This window comes from Cydia fagiglandana, chromosome 15, assembly GCF_963556715.1.
Source record: "Cydia fagiglandana chromosome 15, ilCydFagi1.1, whole genome shotgun sequence".
In the NCBI taxonomy this organism is placed as follows: domain Eukaryota; kingdom Metazoa; phylum Arthropoda; class Insecta; order Lepidoptera; family Tortricidae; genus Cydia; species Cydia fagiglandana.
This window is the reverse complement of record NC_085946.1, coordinates 3,357,068-3,372,396: the sequence shown is the minus strand read 5'-3', so window position 1 is coordinate 3,372,396 and position 15,329 is coordinate 3,357,068. Positions and strand designations below refer to the sequence as shown.

Below are 15,329 nucleotides of genomic sequence, written 5' to 3'. Positions count from 1 at the left end.
ATATATTAAGTGTTGTTATATCATTTATTAATTATACTAAATAAGCGTTATTGCAACTGATATTATAATAAAAATGTTTATAGCCATCGATACGCACCCAATTACAACACTCAATTACAAGCAAATATATGCATTTTGATTTTATAAAATGTTGAAAACTAAAATATTTCAAAAGCCCATCGATAGTTTTGTATGTAAACCTAACATACTGCACGAAAAAAATTTCTGTGCACTAGATTTCATCGTTCTTTATCTGAGTAATCGGCCTAAATTATTTTACATGACTTAGTGGCCGCCATTATCATTGCACAACTTAAAGTTGTTTTCTTGTTAGACATTTTGTTTTTAGTGAAAAGAATATATAAGCGTAATGTTTGTGTCTCTTTTTCTCTTCATCGCGTCTCATCTATGTAAATATTGCCTCGCAGAGTAATTATATGGATAAAAATATGTCACCATCACGTCTAAAGGTGGTAAAGATTACCAAATTAGTACATTTCAACTACGCGGTACGTCGTGGCGACGTCGAATCCACGTCGGAAACATGACCTAGTGTTGACCTACTGGTTGTAATCACTAATTTACCGTCAATAAATACGTCGCCGGCACGTGCGTTTTTTCCCCATGTATGTCGACTCGACGTGCCGACGACGTCGATTCGACGTGCCTCATTTTGGTCCCCTAAATTGTGCGACCTAAAATAGGTGCCTTTTTCGGAATATTGACCAAAAATGTTTGCCAACAATTTCATACCGACTCGACTCACACTTAAAATCGTATTGACACCTAAGTCGTGTTTAATTTGAGTCTTTTAAATTACCTACGTACCCGTATGTATAGCATATGTGTGATACAGACCTTGGACCTCGGTGCCAGAATCGCATTAAAACTATTACATGAAAATGTGTCGCTTCTACTAGTTTTCAAGATGACGTCATAGTCGTATGATCGCGTCAGACAACAATCGATATCTTATTAAGTTGTATGCTCTATTTCCAGATATAGAAGCAGTCTAGCTGTAACAATATGTCCTAGATGACTTTGATATTGTCAGTATCGTCTGCGGTGTAGACACTTTTAACCTCGTGGCAAAGTCGTCTGACCCTTATAACTATGTTAGCTTAATTTTGTCATGGTTGGGTAAGTGCTCAATCTGTTTCAAGAGCGTCTGGAACTACAGAATTATTAAATACGTACATTTAGTAATAAATTAATAATACTGCACAACGTTTCTGCACTCGAGCGGTAAATTAACGGGTCATATTGCATTGAATTTTTGTGTAAAGTTACCGGTTTTTATTGCTCTTGAGTATTGAACTAAAGGCTTAGTAAAAGCCTGTCTGTTTTTTTGCATCTACGTGACAAAACCTGCGTTGCTAATGTAATTTTAGTTAATGCATATTCAAGGTATTAACGGTATAGGTACCTACAATATTTTACCAAGCGACCGCGAAGCGCGAGCAAAGCTTTGGCAAAATGTTTTGTCGTATTTTTCAATTGATTCCCGTGAATTTTGTGATTAAGTCCGATAATTATATAGATTTTTTAACGGTTCAGTTTTTAGATTTTTCTCAAAATCACGGAACGTGGTTTATAGCTCACAGAGCTAAAATAAATATTAAAGAAGTAAAGATTCTATAAAAAGGCGGTTTCACTTGATTCATTTGTACTATCTGGTGCTTTGCACATTGTCAAGAAATGCAACAACGGTAAATTTGGCCTTAATTTTGGCCTAGTTTTGAATAAATTTCACCACTCGACACCCGAGTGATGAGACTATTCTGCAGTGAGTAGTGAGAATCAAAATGGCCTCCGCTCGCCGCTAAAAGCACAAGTTGTTAGAGGCAGCTTTGAGCATATTTTATCACTGTGTCTGCAGAGGCGGAGTTATTATCACAGACTAGCTTTTGCTCGCGACATCGTCCGAGTAGAAGTGATAAGGTATTATACCCTGCTCCTCAGCTCTTTCGCCATGTTACAAATTTACTATCCTTACTTCCCATTTTATGTCAATCCATCTATATTTACTTTAGCAAGTTTTCTGTCATATTTGTTCAGCTGGTTTTGCGTGTTTGACGATCAATCACTGGATATAAATCATTTTGCGGCTTGCATATGCATTTTAAGTATTATCAACTGACGAGATGATCAAATTACAAGCCATGGTGAGTGACAAAAAAATAACTTAACTAGGTTCGTCTGCGTCTGCGTAAAAGTTATTTAAAATTTTCAACTCCATTTTCAACTTAGGCGTTAACTTTCAAAACGTTATATACTTACCTATTAAATATTTCAAATATAAAAACCAGCTGCAACGGTTTGGGCTATGCGTTGTCTGTGAAAATCTTTGTAACGAAATATATTTTTAAATAAAGAAGATTCTTAGCTTCACAACTCACACAGTTGTACTTATCGCCTGAAAACAACACAAATATTACACTGCCTCTTGTAACAACCCAATCTCCCAAACATCCCGTAAAACAATCAAACAAGTACGACTACGAGTGACGTGGAGATCTAATTAACACATCTGCCTCTGGAGCCATTAATCACGCCCGCGACTTAATCAGTGCCGACGATTGCCGGACGACAAGACAAGTGTCGCGGCGATAAAGGAATCGTCTTTTACGGATTGTACACAGAGGGGTGCCTAATCGGAGTTTACACTGATTGTAGATTAAAGGGTGAGTAATGCAGTTGGTGAACACGAAATGTTAATGGTTTTTTTTATTAATATCTGTTTTGAATTTCAATATTGAAATACGAATCGTATATGGTATTTTTGTATCTAGCCAAACCTAGTAGGTAAGGACCTTGCCCAATTAAGTTTTGACTATTTTCATGTCACTTTTATAAACAAATCGATTTAGAAATCGATGCGTTAGGCCCCGCTTAGCTTTCATTTAATTGGTAGCCTAAAGCGAGGTGCGGTTGTATACATTTTAACTAGAATTCTCATAATAAACATCTAACTGTTAAAACATGATACTGTGCAGCGTTGTGTTAAAATGTTTAACGTAAATATTACCCAAGCAAAGAAAACAAAACTTCCTAAAACGAGGTCAACTCGAAGTCCTCAAACAGAAAGTAAGACTTTCTCTGTTGATACTTGCTATCTCAATGAGTACTTTCTCGTGGAAGCTATCTTATTGAGTGGAAAAACTTTCGTTATGAGAACTTATACTCGTACTATCAATGTTGGTAAAACCGTCTGTTAAGAAAACACGCTATAATTACGTGTAACTTGTGTTTTACGAAAGTACAATTTAATTAACCGTGTCTAATAAGATTTTAGGTAAATGCACCTAAAAGGTTCTTATACCTAAATTGACATAATTTAGTTAGGTTTAGGGTACAATAGACGAATGAATGAATATATGTCTGTGTGTGTGTGTGTGTGTGTGTGTGTGTGTGTGTGTGTGTGTGTGTGTGTGTGTGTGTGTGTGTGTGTGTGTGTGTGCGGCTTGATGTGTAAACTAATATTTGGTTATCTGTATACGGGTTGGTGCCAGCGTGCGCAGGAGAGTTTCTACTTTTAGGAAAAAAGGTAAAATCTTGCTAAAAATTTTAAGCATTTGAAGTTAAACAGTACATGTTAATGTTACCCGAAAAAAGTCCGGAAACGAGTATTTAATGTTCATAATTTCATCATCATCATATCAGCCCTTAATCGCCCACTGCTATAGTACGCCAGTACGCCACTTGTCCCGGTCCTGAGCTAATCTCATTCAAAAGTGACCCGCAATATTTCCTATGTCGTCCACCCAACGAATAAACGGACACCAGGGGCTTCTGTCATTCGAAAGTGGCCACCATCCCATTTGACATTTTAGTCCACCAGGGCCTACCGCGAACCATGTTCGACGTGTTGCCTCCCTGTCACCCTTACGTACGAATCTACTTACGTCGAACGTGTTTCGCGGTAGGCCCCCTGGCATCACGCGCCTAGCAACGTGTCCCGTCGCACAGTTTTCAGTACGCCACCTACGCACGACCGTTTATAGAAAACTAAAACCGGTTTTAGTTTCAATCTTCTACGAAAACTTACCCTAAGTATTATATAACTTAACTTTATAAGAAGTTAGGTAAACTTTATAGGGCGTGGGTGGTATTGGCAATACGGTGAAGTTATTCTACGCCGAAGGGTAAAAAGATGTATGCGGTAACAAGAATACCTAGGTATGTAGGTATATACATTATCACATTACTAATAAGATTTATCTATCAAAAGACTATCGGAAACATCACAACTAATTAGATAATTATGCTGTCCATCGCAATTCAACGCGGTAACGCAGCGAGTGTGATGGGCACCTTTGCGCCGGGGGTAGCGCGGGGAGGCCTCTCTCAGTAGTTTTTATATTCCTTGTTTTATTTTGGATATTTAGGGTTGTTAGTTTTAATTTAGTATTATTTATAGATGTATTTAGTTCATAAGTTAAATTTATTTGTCTTTCTACTGTATTTTTCCTATGAAATAAATTTTGGTTATTAGATAGTTAGATACCTACATTTAGATCATTAAAATTAAAGTTTCTAACATTAAACATACTTATATTAAAGTAATTAATGAACATAATAAAGCGACAAAATGATAGGTGTACATATGTCACACAAGAAAATATGATTTTCATATAACCATCTACAGGTATTTTATAGGTATTTCGATTGCCGAACTCCAGGCCGCTAACATCTCTAGCATTGCTGAGGATTCTTCGTAGAAGCGAAACACGTATCGAGTTTTGTACTTTTGATGGCGGTTCACCTATTAAATTTATTTGCGGAGATAATTATTTCTTTTTGCCGAAAAAGGTTGGGAAATTCATTAAAGGGATGTTTACAAAAACAACATAACTACTTAGAGCGGTGACACTGTTTTTAAGAACACTGTCAATCGTTTCAGGTGTCAACCAGTGTAGTCAGTTATGTTGTTTTTGTAAACATCCCTTCAATTGCAAATAAAAAATATGCAAGTGAGTACAATGGGTTGACACTAATTGACTAGCACATTTATTATAGCGCTGAATAGCAAAGCAATATATTGTCGTATTGATTCTACAGCTATTTGTCGCTGAGTGGAGTCGAAATAGCGTTGCTAGGTGAAACGTGCTATAGTCAGATCGTAAAAAGTCTGCAGCGATTTTGATAGCCCACGTAGTGCAAGTGTCATTTTAAACGTCAAACTAGTATGAAATTATGACTTTTATTGGTGTGACTATACTTTCTAACCCCCTTATTTATAAACGCGCTACAAATCGTTTGTCTTTATCTGTCATTTTGACTTACGTATTTGTACGAAAGGATAAAACATATTAACTCACATTTATATTCGACGGATCTAAGGCGAATTTTATTCAATTGCCTTTATTTACCGACGTTCGACACAGGTTTCACTGGTCGTGGTCGCGGCTGACCCGTCTATAAATGTGAGTTAATGTGTTCATTGTGCGGATCATAATGCGGAAGTTTTAAATAGGAAATAGAACATAATTTAACTAAATCAGGCCCGTAAAGTTAAATGAATAAGGGGGTCTGAAATGAAACTCGAGATCGTGTGAATTCCTGCTGGGACAAATACAGTTCAGATTCTTAGAACTTGATGTAGGACGTAGGTTCATGTTTATCCTGTAGGTATGTTTATGTTACTCTACTCCTGGAGACATAGTTCTATAGTGCCTGTTTATAAAAACAAAGGTGATGTCCAGGATTGCTCCAACTACAGAGGGATAACCCTAACATCCCACACCTTAAAAATCTGGGAAAAGATTTTGGACCAAAAGCTTAGAAGCCTTATTACAATCACACCCAATCAGTTTGGTTTCACTAAGGGAAAAGGTACTACGGATGCTATACAAACGCTCAGGATATTAACCGAAAAATACAGAGCTCTTAAGAAAAATCTCTATATCGCATTTCTTCACCTAGAAAAGGCTTTCGACAGAGTACCACGTCGTTTGGTCTGGCAAGCCCTAAGAAGTCAGAACATTCCGGAGCCATACATAAAGCTCGTACAGGACATGTATACCGATGTTAATACCTCAGTCCGCAGCCCCGCAGGAACCAGCAAACCGGTCCCCGTAAAAGTAGGCGTCCAGCAAGGCTCAGCTCTCAGCCCTCTTATTTTTATCACCGTAATGGATTACCTAACAAAGAATATCCAGGACGCGGTTCCTTGGTGTCTCCTGTATGCCGATGATATCGTTTTAGTAGCTGAATCACCGGAAAACTTACAAGAGACCTTAAATAAATGGTGCCACGCATTGGAGAGCAATGGCCTAAAGATTAGTAGGGCGAAGTCGGAGTTCATGAAATTTATGTTTAGACGAACCTGTGTTTCCTCACTCCATATCGGGGATAGTCCCGTGGCTGAAGTGACAAAATTTAAATATCTTGGTTCCATTCTGCACGAAACTGCCAAATGCGATGCCGATGTGCTGCACAGAGTAAATGCCGGTTGGATGAAATGGCGATCGTTGTCAGGTGTCCTCTGCGACCGTAGAATGCCCATTAGAACCAAGGGAAAAGTGTACAAAACCTGTGTCAGACCAGTATTACTTTATGGCGCAGAGTGTTGGACAACGACTTGTGCGCACGAGGCCAATATCCATGCCACTGAGATGAAAATGCTCAGATGGGCAGGCGGAGTCACCAGGCTAGATAGGATTAGGAATGAACATGTTAGAGGCAGTTTTAAAGTCACTCCAATACCAGACAAACTCCACGAAAGCCAACTCCGATGGTATGGACATGTAATGCGTCGAGAAAAAGATCACCCGGTAAAAATTGCACTTGAAATTGACATAGGCAAACAACCACCAGGCCGCCCAAAAGCCACCTGGTGGAGAAACAGTCGCTAAAAATACCAGCAACCTACTATGACAGAGCCAAATGGCGGAAGCATATTCATTCAGAGGGCCGACCCCAAATGAAATGGGAAGTGGCACGGAGAAAGAAGAAGACTATGTATTGTACATTATAATACTATAACACAAAGGGTATTTGTCACATATCTTTAAAATATTCCACGGCCTGTGAAATGCGACATGCAACGTTCACACCACTTGTAACATCTGTTAACAGCGTCTATGCACCCCAAATGTCCTCCTTTATAAAACATATGGCAGAAACCATATCTCAACAGTGGAATTGTTCTCTAAGCACCATACTAGGCTGGCTGAGATGCAGGATCAGTATCGCCGTTATACGCGCCACCACCATGTGCATCCGAGGCACACGCCACCGGTTTAAGTCTACCGCCAGGTGGCTTGGGTTCGACGACGGTGCCGCCCTTCCACACATCGACTGAAACCCCTTTTCTACCCTACCTACATATGTCTTACCTAACCCTTTGCCTATGTATTAAGTACTTATGATTGTTGTAATAAGTATCTTAGACCTCTATTTGTCACATATCATATATTTAGTTAAGAATATGTTAAGATATTGGCCACTTTAACTGTCACTATCTATTTATACCACCATTTATTTACCATCTATTTAGTTTATTGTATACGGCAATGAAAGGAAACATATTTCAACATAGGAAATAAAATGTAAGTATATTAGTAAGGGGCCAAATTCGACATGTACAACTGTCAGATTTCGCATCCACGTCAAATCAACAGTTGATTTTATTGCATACTGAGTGTTGATTCCATCAACGGTGGATAATATCATTTGGTACAACCAAAACTCAACTCTAAACTAAGGGTGGTTCGGTTTGGTTTGCTTGTCACCCTAACTGTGGATTGTTAATGCCAAATTTTGACATTGTACACATCAACGGGAGATCAACACGATACGTCAAATGTCGCTTGTCGAATAGGGGTCAAGGGGGCTTGTGATAATCATAATAAGTTGTTTGAAAGTGTATTAATTATGTGTAGTGTGTTTGGAAATCAAATTATTTTCAGCAAAACAATAGATACACTAAAGGATGCTCACGCTAGACCGGGCCGGAGCCGGGCAGGAGCTTCTGGCGCTTCGTTTTCTACGGAAAACACCACGTGATTGCAGATAAAGGTTGACTCACGCTAGACCGGGCCGTGCCCTGACCGAGGCGTCCGACATGTCATTTTCTATTTAGAAACATGTATGACGGCTGGCGGCTGGTAATCACGTAGTGCTTTCCATAGAAAACGAAGCTCCGGAATCTCCGGTCCGGCCACGGCCCGGTCTAACGTCAGTCATCCTTAAGCCGTCATGTCATATAAAATTAGATGTCGGACGCCTCGGCACGGGCGTATAGGTATAGGTATAGGTAAAGTTCGTCCTACAATTATAGTTATTTAACTTTACCAATCAGGAAAACTTTTACTAGTTTTCTCCTCGTAGTTCCAATAATACCAGGTACAAAAGCTCATCCGTGTAGTCTTGTAAACATTCACCCGCGGTCTTGTCTCAAGAGCTTTTTACAGCTAAGAGCCAATCAAGGAAAAGCTTTCGAAGTTTGTTTTGTCCTTAGCTTTATGAACTCCGTATGAACGTCGCTACGTCTGTTATATCAGGTTTGGTAAAAGAATTTGGGCCCGATTCGGATTTTGAAATAGACATCTATTAGATATCTTTTAGACATCACCAAGATACGATAACGATATGTTTAAGATCTAACCTGTCAAAATTGACATTTGCGCGATTCTGGAGATACTCTTGAACGATTTCCACAGGATATGACTTAGAGATCCAATTCACATCTAATAGATATCTTACTCTATCTAAAGTAAAAGTGACATTGGTTGCCCGAATTGCGCTGCAAAAGAGAACTAGTTGATATCTAAATTATAACGTATCTAGAATGGATCTAGTACGTGTCGTCTCTTGTGAATATTTTGAAGTTCGAATACGGCAGTTTAATGTTGTGTTTGTTTTGATATACCTATACAAGTTCGTTCAGTCTAACTCACGCTTGAACCTAAAGGAGCGCCTGTCTCGGACGCTTCTTGGTTCTGCCTTTCAGCCCTGCGCAGTAAAGCAATAAGCGAGATCAGCGTCTTTTTTGTTTTATTTAATGAACCTTTAACAAACAAAGCGGTGGTGGCCGAGTGGATATGACGTCTGACTTTCAATCCGGAGGTTGCGGGTTTAAATCCTGGCTCGTACCAATAACTTTTTCGGGACTTATATAAGAAATAATTTGATATTTATCATTAGCTTTTCGGCGAAGGAAAACATCGTGAGGAAACCTGCATACATCTGAGAAGAAATTTAAAGGTGTATGTGAAGTCTACAATACGCATTGGGCTAGCGTGGGGAGTTGGGGACTATAGCCTAAGCCCTCTCGCGCGGAGAGGAGGCTTGTGCCCAGCAGTGGGACGCACGAGTATATAGGCTGAATTATTATTATATTATTTCTCAGTTCAAAAAAGTAAGTTTTTATAATAGGTTATGCATTTTCATTGGCTATTTTTCCGCATCTCCATAATGCGTTTATCTAGGTTGATAGGTTGCTGGCAACCTTGCCAAGCCTGCTCTTTCAACAAGCCAAGTAAACCCTTAATAAGCAATGAAAAAGGATGGCTTTGTATCAAAATTCTTTAGTTTAATATCATTGCTTTTTAGTGTAGAGCATTGCATTTTTACAGAAATTTACTATGTGTGATTGATTTCTGATGCTTTTATTATTGTACCTAACGCAGAAATGACCATAAATGATAGCCAATGCCCGGTAGTCAGTTTTATACACTGAAATATATGTCATATTCAGTAAAAAAAAGTGATCAAGCTCGTGGCCGCCGGAGGGATGAAATCTATTTCAAGTTAATGGAAAAAGGACAAGGAAAAGAAAGAAGAAGCGTAACTCTTCAGCTTAAATCTTAACCCAACACAGATCTGATAATATTGCTGCAAGTAATCAAATACGAAAATGGTTGAAACCTAAAACCCTTTTTCAGTTGAAGACGTTTCTGTAACATTTGGTAAAAGCAATCTTATTAGACAGGCATTGCTAGACATAACACAGACTAACAAAAGGTACCCAAAGGAGTATCACAAAGGAGATGGAATGGAATACACCTAGTTAATATAAAGCCTGTTTACAAAAACAGCCGCTGCAAAATTAGGATCTAAAAATTTAACGGCATATTTTTCACAAACTTTCTGCGATTTTTGCGTTCACTTTTTGTAGTGTTATGATCTATCAAGCCTGCAGCTCCAGAAATAAAATGCAATGGCACTTTTAAAATAAACATGCAATCTAGAATTACGTCACTTGCAAATGAAACTTAGTTGACAATTTCTTCAGCTAATTGGTTCTCGACCGACAGCGAGAAAAATACAATTTATTCATTTTCTAATTTACAAAACACTAGTTGATTGCTACTCATTTCTTTATCACCGCCAAAGAGAAATTTAAGGGGCTCCCCCACGCCAATGACCTTCGATCTGAATCCCTTAGTTTTCTAATGTTTTTTGTAGCTTATCATATTAACAGCAACGGCTTTAAGCAAGATAGTATCTCATATTTACTTTAAAGTTCATTGTCTTTGAGATATTTGGCATCAAAGTTGAACAATTTTAGGCTAAAAAACTGGTTTTCTGGCCATAACTTTTGTGTTAATTAGTTTAAAATTAAAACCTTGGACACGATTTTCGAGACTTCAAAGACGAACCCAAATATGTAGATTTCGTACATGTAAGATCCTTTACTGCAAACTAGATACGAAAAAAGTGTTTTTTAGACAATGTTTAAAAATTTCATAAAAAAATAAGTATTAATTTTTTTCAAAATCCGGTGGACAAAACCTGAGATAAAACATTGAAGAACCGATAACCGTTTGTTTTATAATTCTATCTGTAGTGCACAAAAAGGAGATACGATTCAAAACTTGTCAAAAATCGATGAAAACTTCGGGTAGCCCCTTAAGTAAAGAAAGAGTGGTAACTCCATACATCAGTGGAGTTACCACTCCAGGCGGCGTAGCACGGTCGCGTTTTTATCCCTTATCACCATGCCTGTCACGTTCTAACAAGTATGTTAGTGCGAAAGGGACGCGCATAGTGATAGTCGATAAAAATGGAACCGTGCTGCGCCCGCAGTAGCTATTTCGTAGTCGACATCTAACTTCAAGTAGTGGAACTATCAGTAACGCTACTTCATACCAGTGTCGCTACTGAGGAAGAATGTACTGTTAAAACAACTTACAACTAATATTATAAGCAGAAGGAGTTGAAATTAGAGTTCCGGTTAATCCGGATATAAAAAATATATAAATAAAGCTTTAATTAGCTGAAAATTATTGGGCATTAGAGTTTTCGTTCGTCGCGACATCTTTTGTCAACTAGCAGTAATGATAAATTCCGCTACTTGACGCTAGATGTCGACTTCGAAATAACTCGCGTTTTGGCAAGAAAACTGATGTATGGAGTTACTACTCCTTCTTTACTTATGTATATTTCTTTATGACCGACCGACGAGACAACTGCCGAAATGAAACTACCGGGGTGACTGTGAAGACAAAACCACAAACGCCGTCACCGCTTCCGAGTGTATTCCTGTGCTTTGTTAAACTTGTTATTTAAGTTCCAATTCCATCGCTGATCCCTTTTCACGCTGTAACATAATAGAAGTCAGCCAACCGGCCTCACTTTCGTAAACAGCGTATCGTCTAATAAAATCCTTGGCAGTTAAGACGTTTTATAAGTAGGGATGTAACGCAGGCAAAGTTGCGAGCCATAAATGTGTCTAACAAAAGTAACAATGGCCGCCGCAAAGGGTTGACAACAATGAAAAGAACAAATACTTAGTTTGTCTTGGGAAATTACGTTTGCGGCGGATCGATGGAGGATGGGAGCGATGTGTGGTTAAGTGAAAACTTTGTTTGACTTATGTTGAGGAGATTCTGAACGCAAACTTGTCTACGTAGACGGCTTTCGGCCCGATTCGAACTTTGAGATGCGTCAATTAATAGAACTACATACGATAGATTAGATATGTCAGTCATCTAATCCATTTCGTTTCTAGATCTATTAATTCACGTATTTTAGAGTTCGAATCGGGCAGTTAGTCCGTAATTAGTATTATGTGTGAACTTTCCTAGGGTAATTAATTACTTCAGAGATAAATATATTTATTTCGGTCAACTCCCATCCGAATTCGTTATGTCGTTTTGAAGTAACAGATGCCTTGTAGGATGAAACAATTTTTTGTTTTATTAGTTACAAATCGTTACAGCTGTAAAAGAGAATAAAGCAAAACAATACATTAAAAAAGATTAAGCTAAAACAACAGAGCATTCAGAGATAACTATTTTAAAACAAAATACAACAAAACTCACTTAGCCCTACACAACAATAAATTTTCTGCTTCCGTCTGAACTAAACTTTACACATTAACGTCACATCACTACGTTCTCTGCCCCGTCACACATAACAGCCGTAGGTATAAGCCGATGAAAAATCAGTTCGAATTTGAAATTTATAGCGTGGGAATAAGATATAAAATTAAATGGGTTTTCCAATGGCAGTTATGCTTTTGCGTGGTCTGGCAATGCCCACAACGCACCGGATCTTTTGTTGAAAAGATATAAGTTAATGAAGGAAGCTCTGTAAGGGCTGAAGAATATTCACTCTTAATTAAACGTATGGGAATATTTCAAAGTATTTAAATTTTGCTTTGTACATAGGAGACTTAATTGTTGTGTGTACTTACATGTATTGTAATGTAATTAAACAGGAACTTGGTAAAAAAATATACAGATTTTCAAAAGGGTTTTGGCACGACACGTAAAAACATATATGTAACGTGACGTATTTCGAATGTGTGGGGCATAACACAGATCAATAATATCGGAACGCGTTCATATTGTAATTATAGCAGCAGAGAGAGATATATTAACTATGGGTACTTGGCTACCACAATATATCTGTAATAGGCCAATTCTGATTTTAATTTTAATTCTTTTTTTGATACGACCTTGAGTCGTGTTAATTAATCACTAATTAAGTGTAAACGAAAGAAAAATCTGTACAAATTGTTAAATCAACATCGGTCTCTAATCGTCTTGTATACATACAATTGTTTTTATGACACCTCAAAAATGCTTCTAAACGTGTTGCCTGCTATATGGTCACATTTCAAAATTTATGATTATTGGAAACTTAACTTTAATATTTTAAATTAAGATTGAATATCCAAAGATCTAGATATGATTTATCCTCTAGCTGCCCAGACGTCAAAACTTGCCAAGAAAAATGCAACTTTGATTGTCAAAACAAAGATTCAAATTAGAATGGAACAGAAGACCTTTTTATAAGACTCTGGACGGCTAGAGGGTAATAGCAGGCAGGGAATGTAATATTCGTGCTAACAGTTTACATCAAAAATAATCTTGCAAAACGCAGAGAAACGAGTTAAATCCGGATAACAAGGAAAATCGGCGGCGGATGGCTAATTCATTAAATCACGCCATCAATCATGATCTTTTGACGAATCACGACGCTGAGGTCAAAGCATTCTGACAGCATGATTAAACGAGACATTTTGGTCAGAGCAACAGTAAGAAATTAATAAATTGCTTCAACAAATCATGGTGTTTAGGGAGTCAAGTTTTTTGACGCCATTCGAGAATGCATTACCAGGCTATTCAAGTGTTTACAATAAAATCACCCAGGTTCTTCAATTGCACGTGTTCTTATCATAGTGTCATGTCATAGATAATAGGATCTAAACGTATAGTTTCTTATACTAATTATCTCAATAAATATGTACCTTTGATGGTCTGCTTTGTCGAGACTTGAATACACTCGTATCTGAAACAAGTAAGATAAACTATAATTATACTAAATAACTCCATAAATTACTCTAACCCAGCTAAATTGCGCTCTGAGTGATTAGGAACATTGTTACAATAAGCTCTAGATTAAATTGGGTTTCATTCCAGTCACACGCACGATACTTAATTTCGTCTAACCAACCTTTGGTTGACTATAAAGTAAGATTCAAACGCGCAGTAAAAAGGGCACATTATGCCAAATGAATAAAAATTTCATGAAACACATTTTAACGGGGATTCAAACGATATGAACATAATATCATCAGCCCCTCAGTGGCATCATTTATTCAAAGCCTGGCACCTTCCGAATTGTTTTTATCATTTTTATTCTAACTCGTTTCGGTGAATATTTTGTCTTTATTATAATGTCTCTTGATATTTGGTAGCTGTAACTTAAATAAAAGTAGGTACCTATTATAATATAACAACAAATAAAAACATTAAGTAGTTATTCAGCGTATATATTTATGGACATATTGTATTTTAAATATAAAAGGAGCGTTAAATAAAAACGCATTGTATTGGTATTTCATACAACGATATTAGGACAACTTGTTTTTGCAAATATAAATAAATAGGAATCGTAAATAATTATGTACACCGTGTTCTACATCAACAAATAATTGTCATTTTCCATTTCCTAATATTTTTTTTCTCGACAACTCTTATTGTTTTCAATCTGAGAAGAGCAACGTGAACCATGATGACGCCATTACAGCATTATTTACATAATCGTTCCCTCCTTTCCCTTCCAAAATAACATTTCTTAAATTATACCTTATACCAACGACAAAAGGACTAAATTGGCCCATTTACGGCTGATTTTGATGATTCGCAATGGCAGCCGTTACTAAGCAGCCTATATTAAGATACCTACTTTAACATTCAAAATGATAGATAATAAATGTACCTCGATTTTGGGGTGTTTTTATGCTTATTTTCGACGTCGCTGGCTTTCTTAATTTTCTTAGTATTTTATGATAGCAATTTTGAAAGCTCGCTGTTATAAAAGTTAGTTACGGGGACTCGATATTAAGATTTTAATATTCGTTCAATGTTACAAAAATGTATACTTAATACACAAAATGTTCTAAACTTATTTAAGTAGGTAAATTAAAAAATAAATAGATGTTCATGACAAAGAGCCAACAAGTATAGGTTTTGCGATGCACTAATATCACATTAAAAACAAATTATCAATGGGGAATTATATTGCTTTTATAAACCGTATCAAGTTTACTGTCGTCTTGGCGCATCTGGGTTACGGATCATCAAATTCACCAACTACAGGAAAGTTTTTGAACTTAATCTATCGTGGATTCTTTTAAACATGACCTACTTTTCCCGTTTTACAGCAATCTGGAGTATTCAATGCTTTTTATAGCATGTTTTGTTTCTTTTGTGCAGTCATAACATTATTTCCCTGTTTTTGTTTTAATTTATTCCCTTTACCACTTGCATCATCTCATTAAAACTGGAGTAACCATGGTTACCAGTACAATTTGACACAGGGTTAACGACTTAACCGGTTTACCCCGGGTTAGTGGGATGGGGCAAGTG

The 15,329-nt window shown here is 37.3% G+C and overlaps 1 protein-coding gene across 1 annotated transcript; it reads left to right on the top strand.

Moving 5' to 3' along the window:
* Positions 1-5,655: 5,655 nt before the first annotated feature.
* On the top strand, positions 5,656-6,857 carry LOC134671562 (uncharacterized). Its single transcript, XM_063529422.1, has one exon. The coding sequence runs from the start codon at positions 6,018-6,020 to the stop codon at positions 6,855-6,857; it is 840 nt and encodes a 279-aa protein (XP_063385492.1). The 5' UTR covers positions 5,656-6,017.
* The last annotated feature ends 8,472 nt before the right edge of the window (positions 6,858-15,329 follow it).

Coding starts and splice junctions, on each gene's coding strand:
- LOC134671562 (XM_063529422.1), top strand. CDS start 6,018: ATGTATACCGATGTTAATACCTCAGTCCGCAGCCCCGCAGGAACCAGC.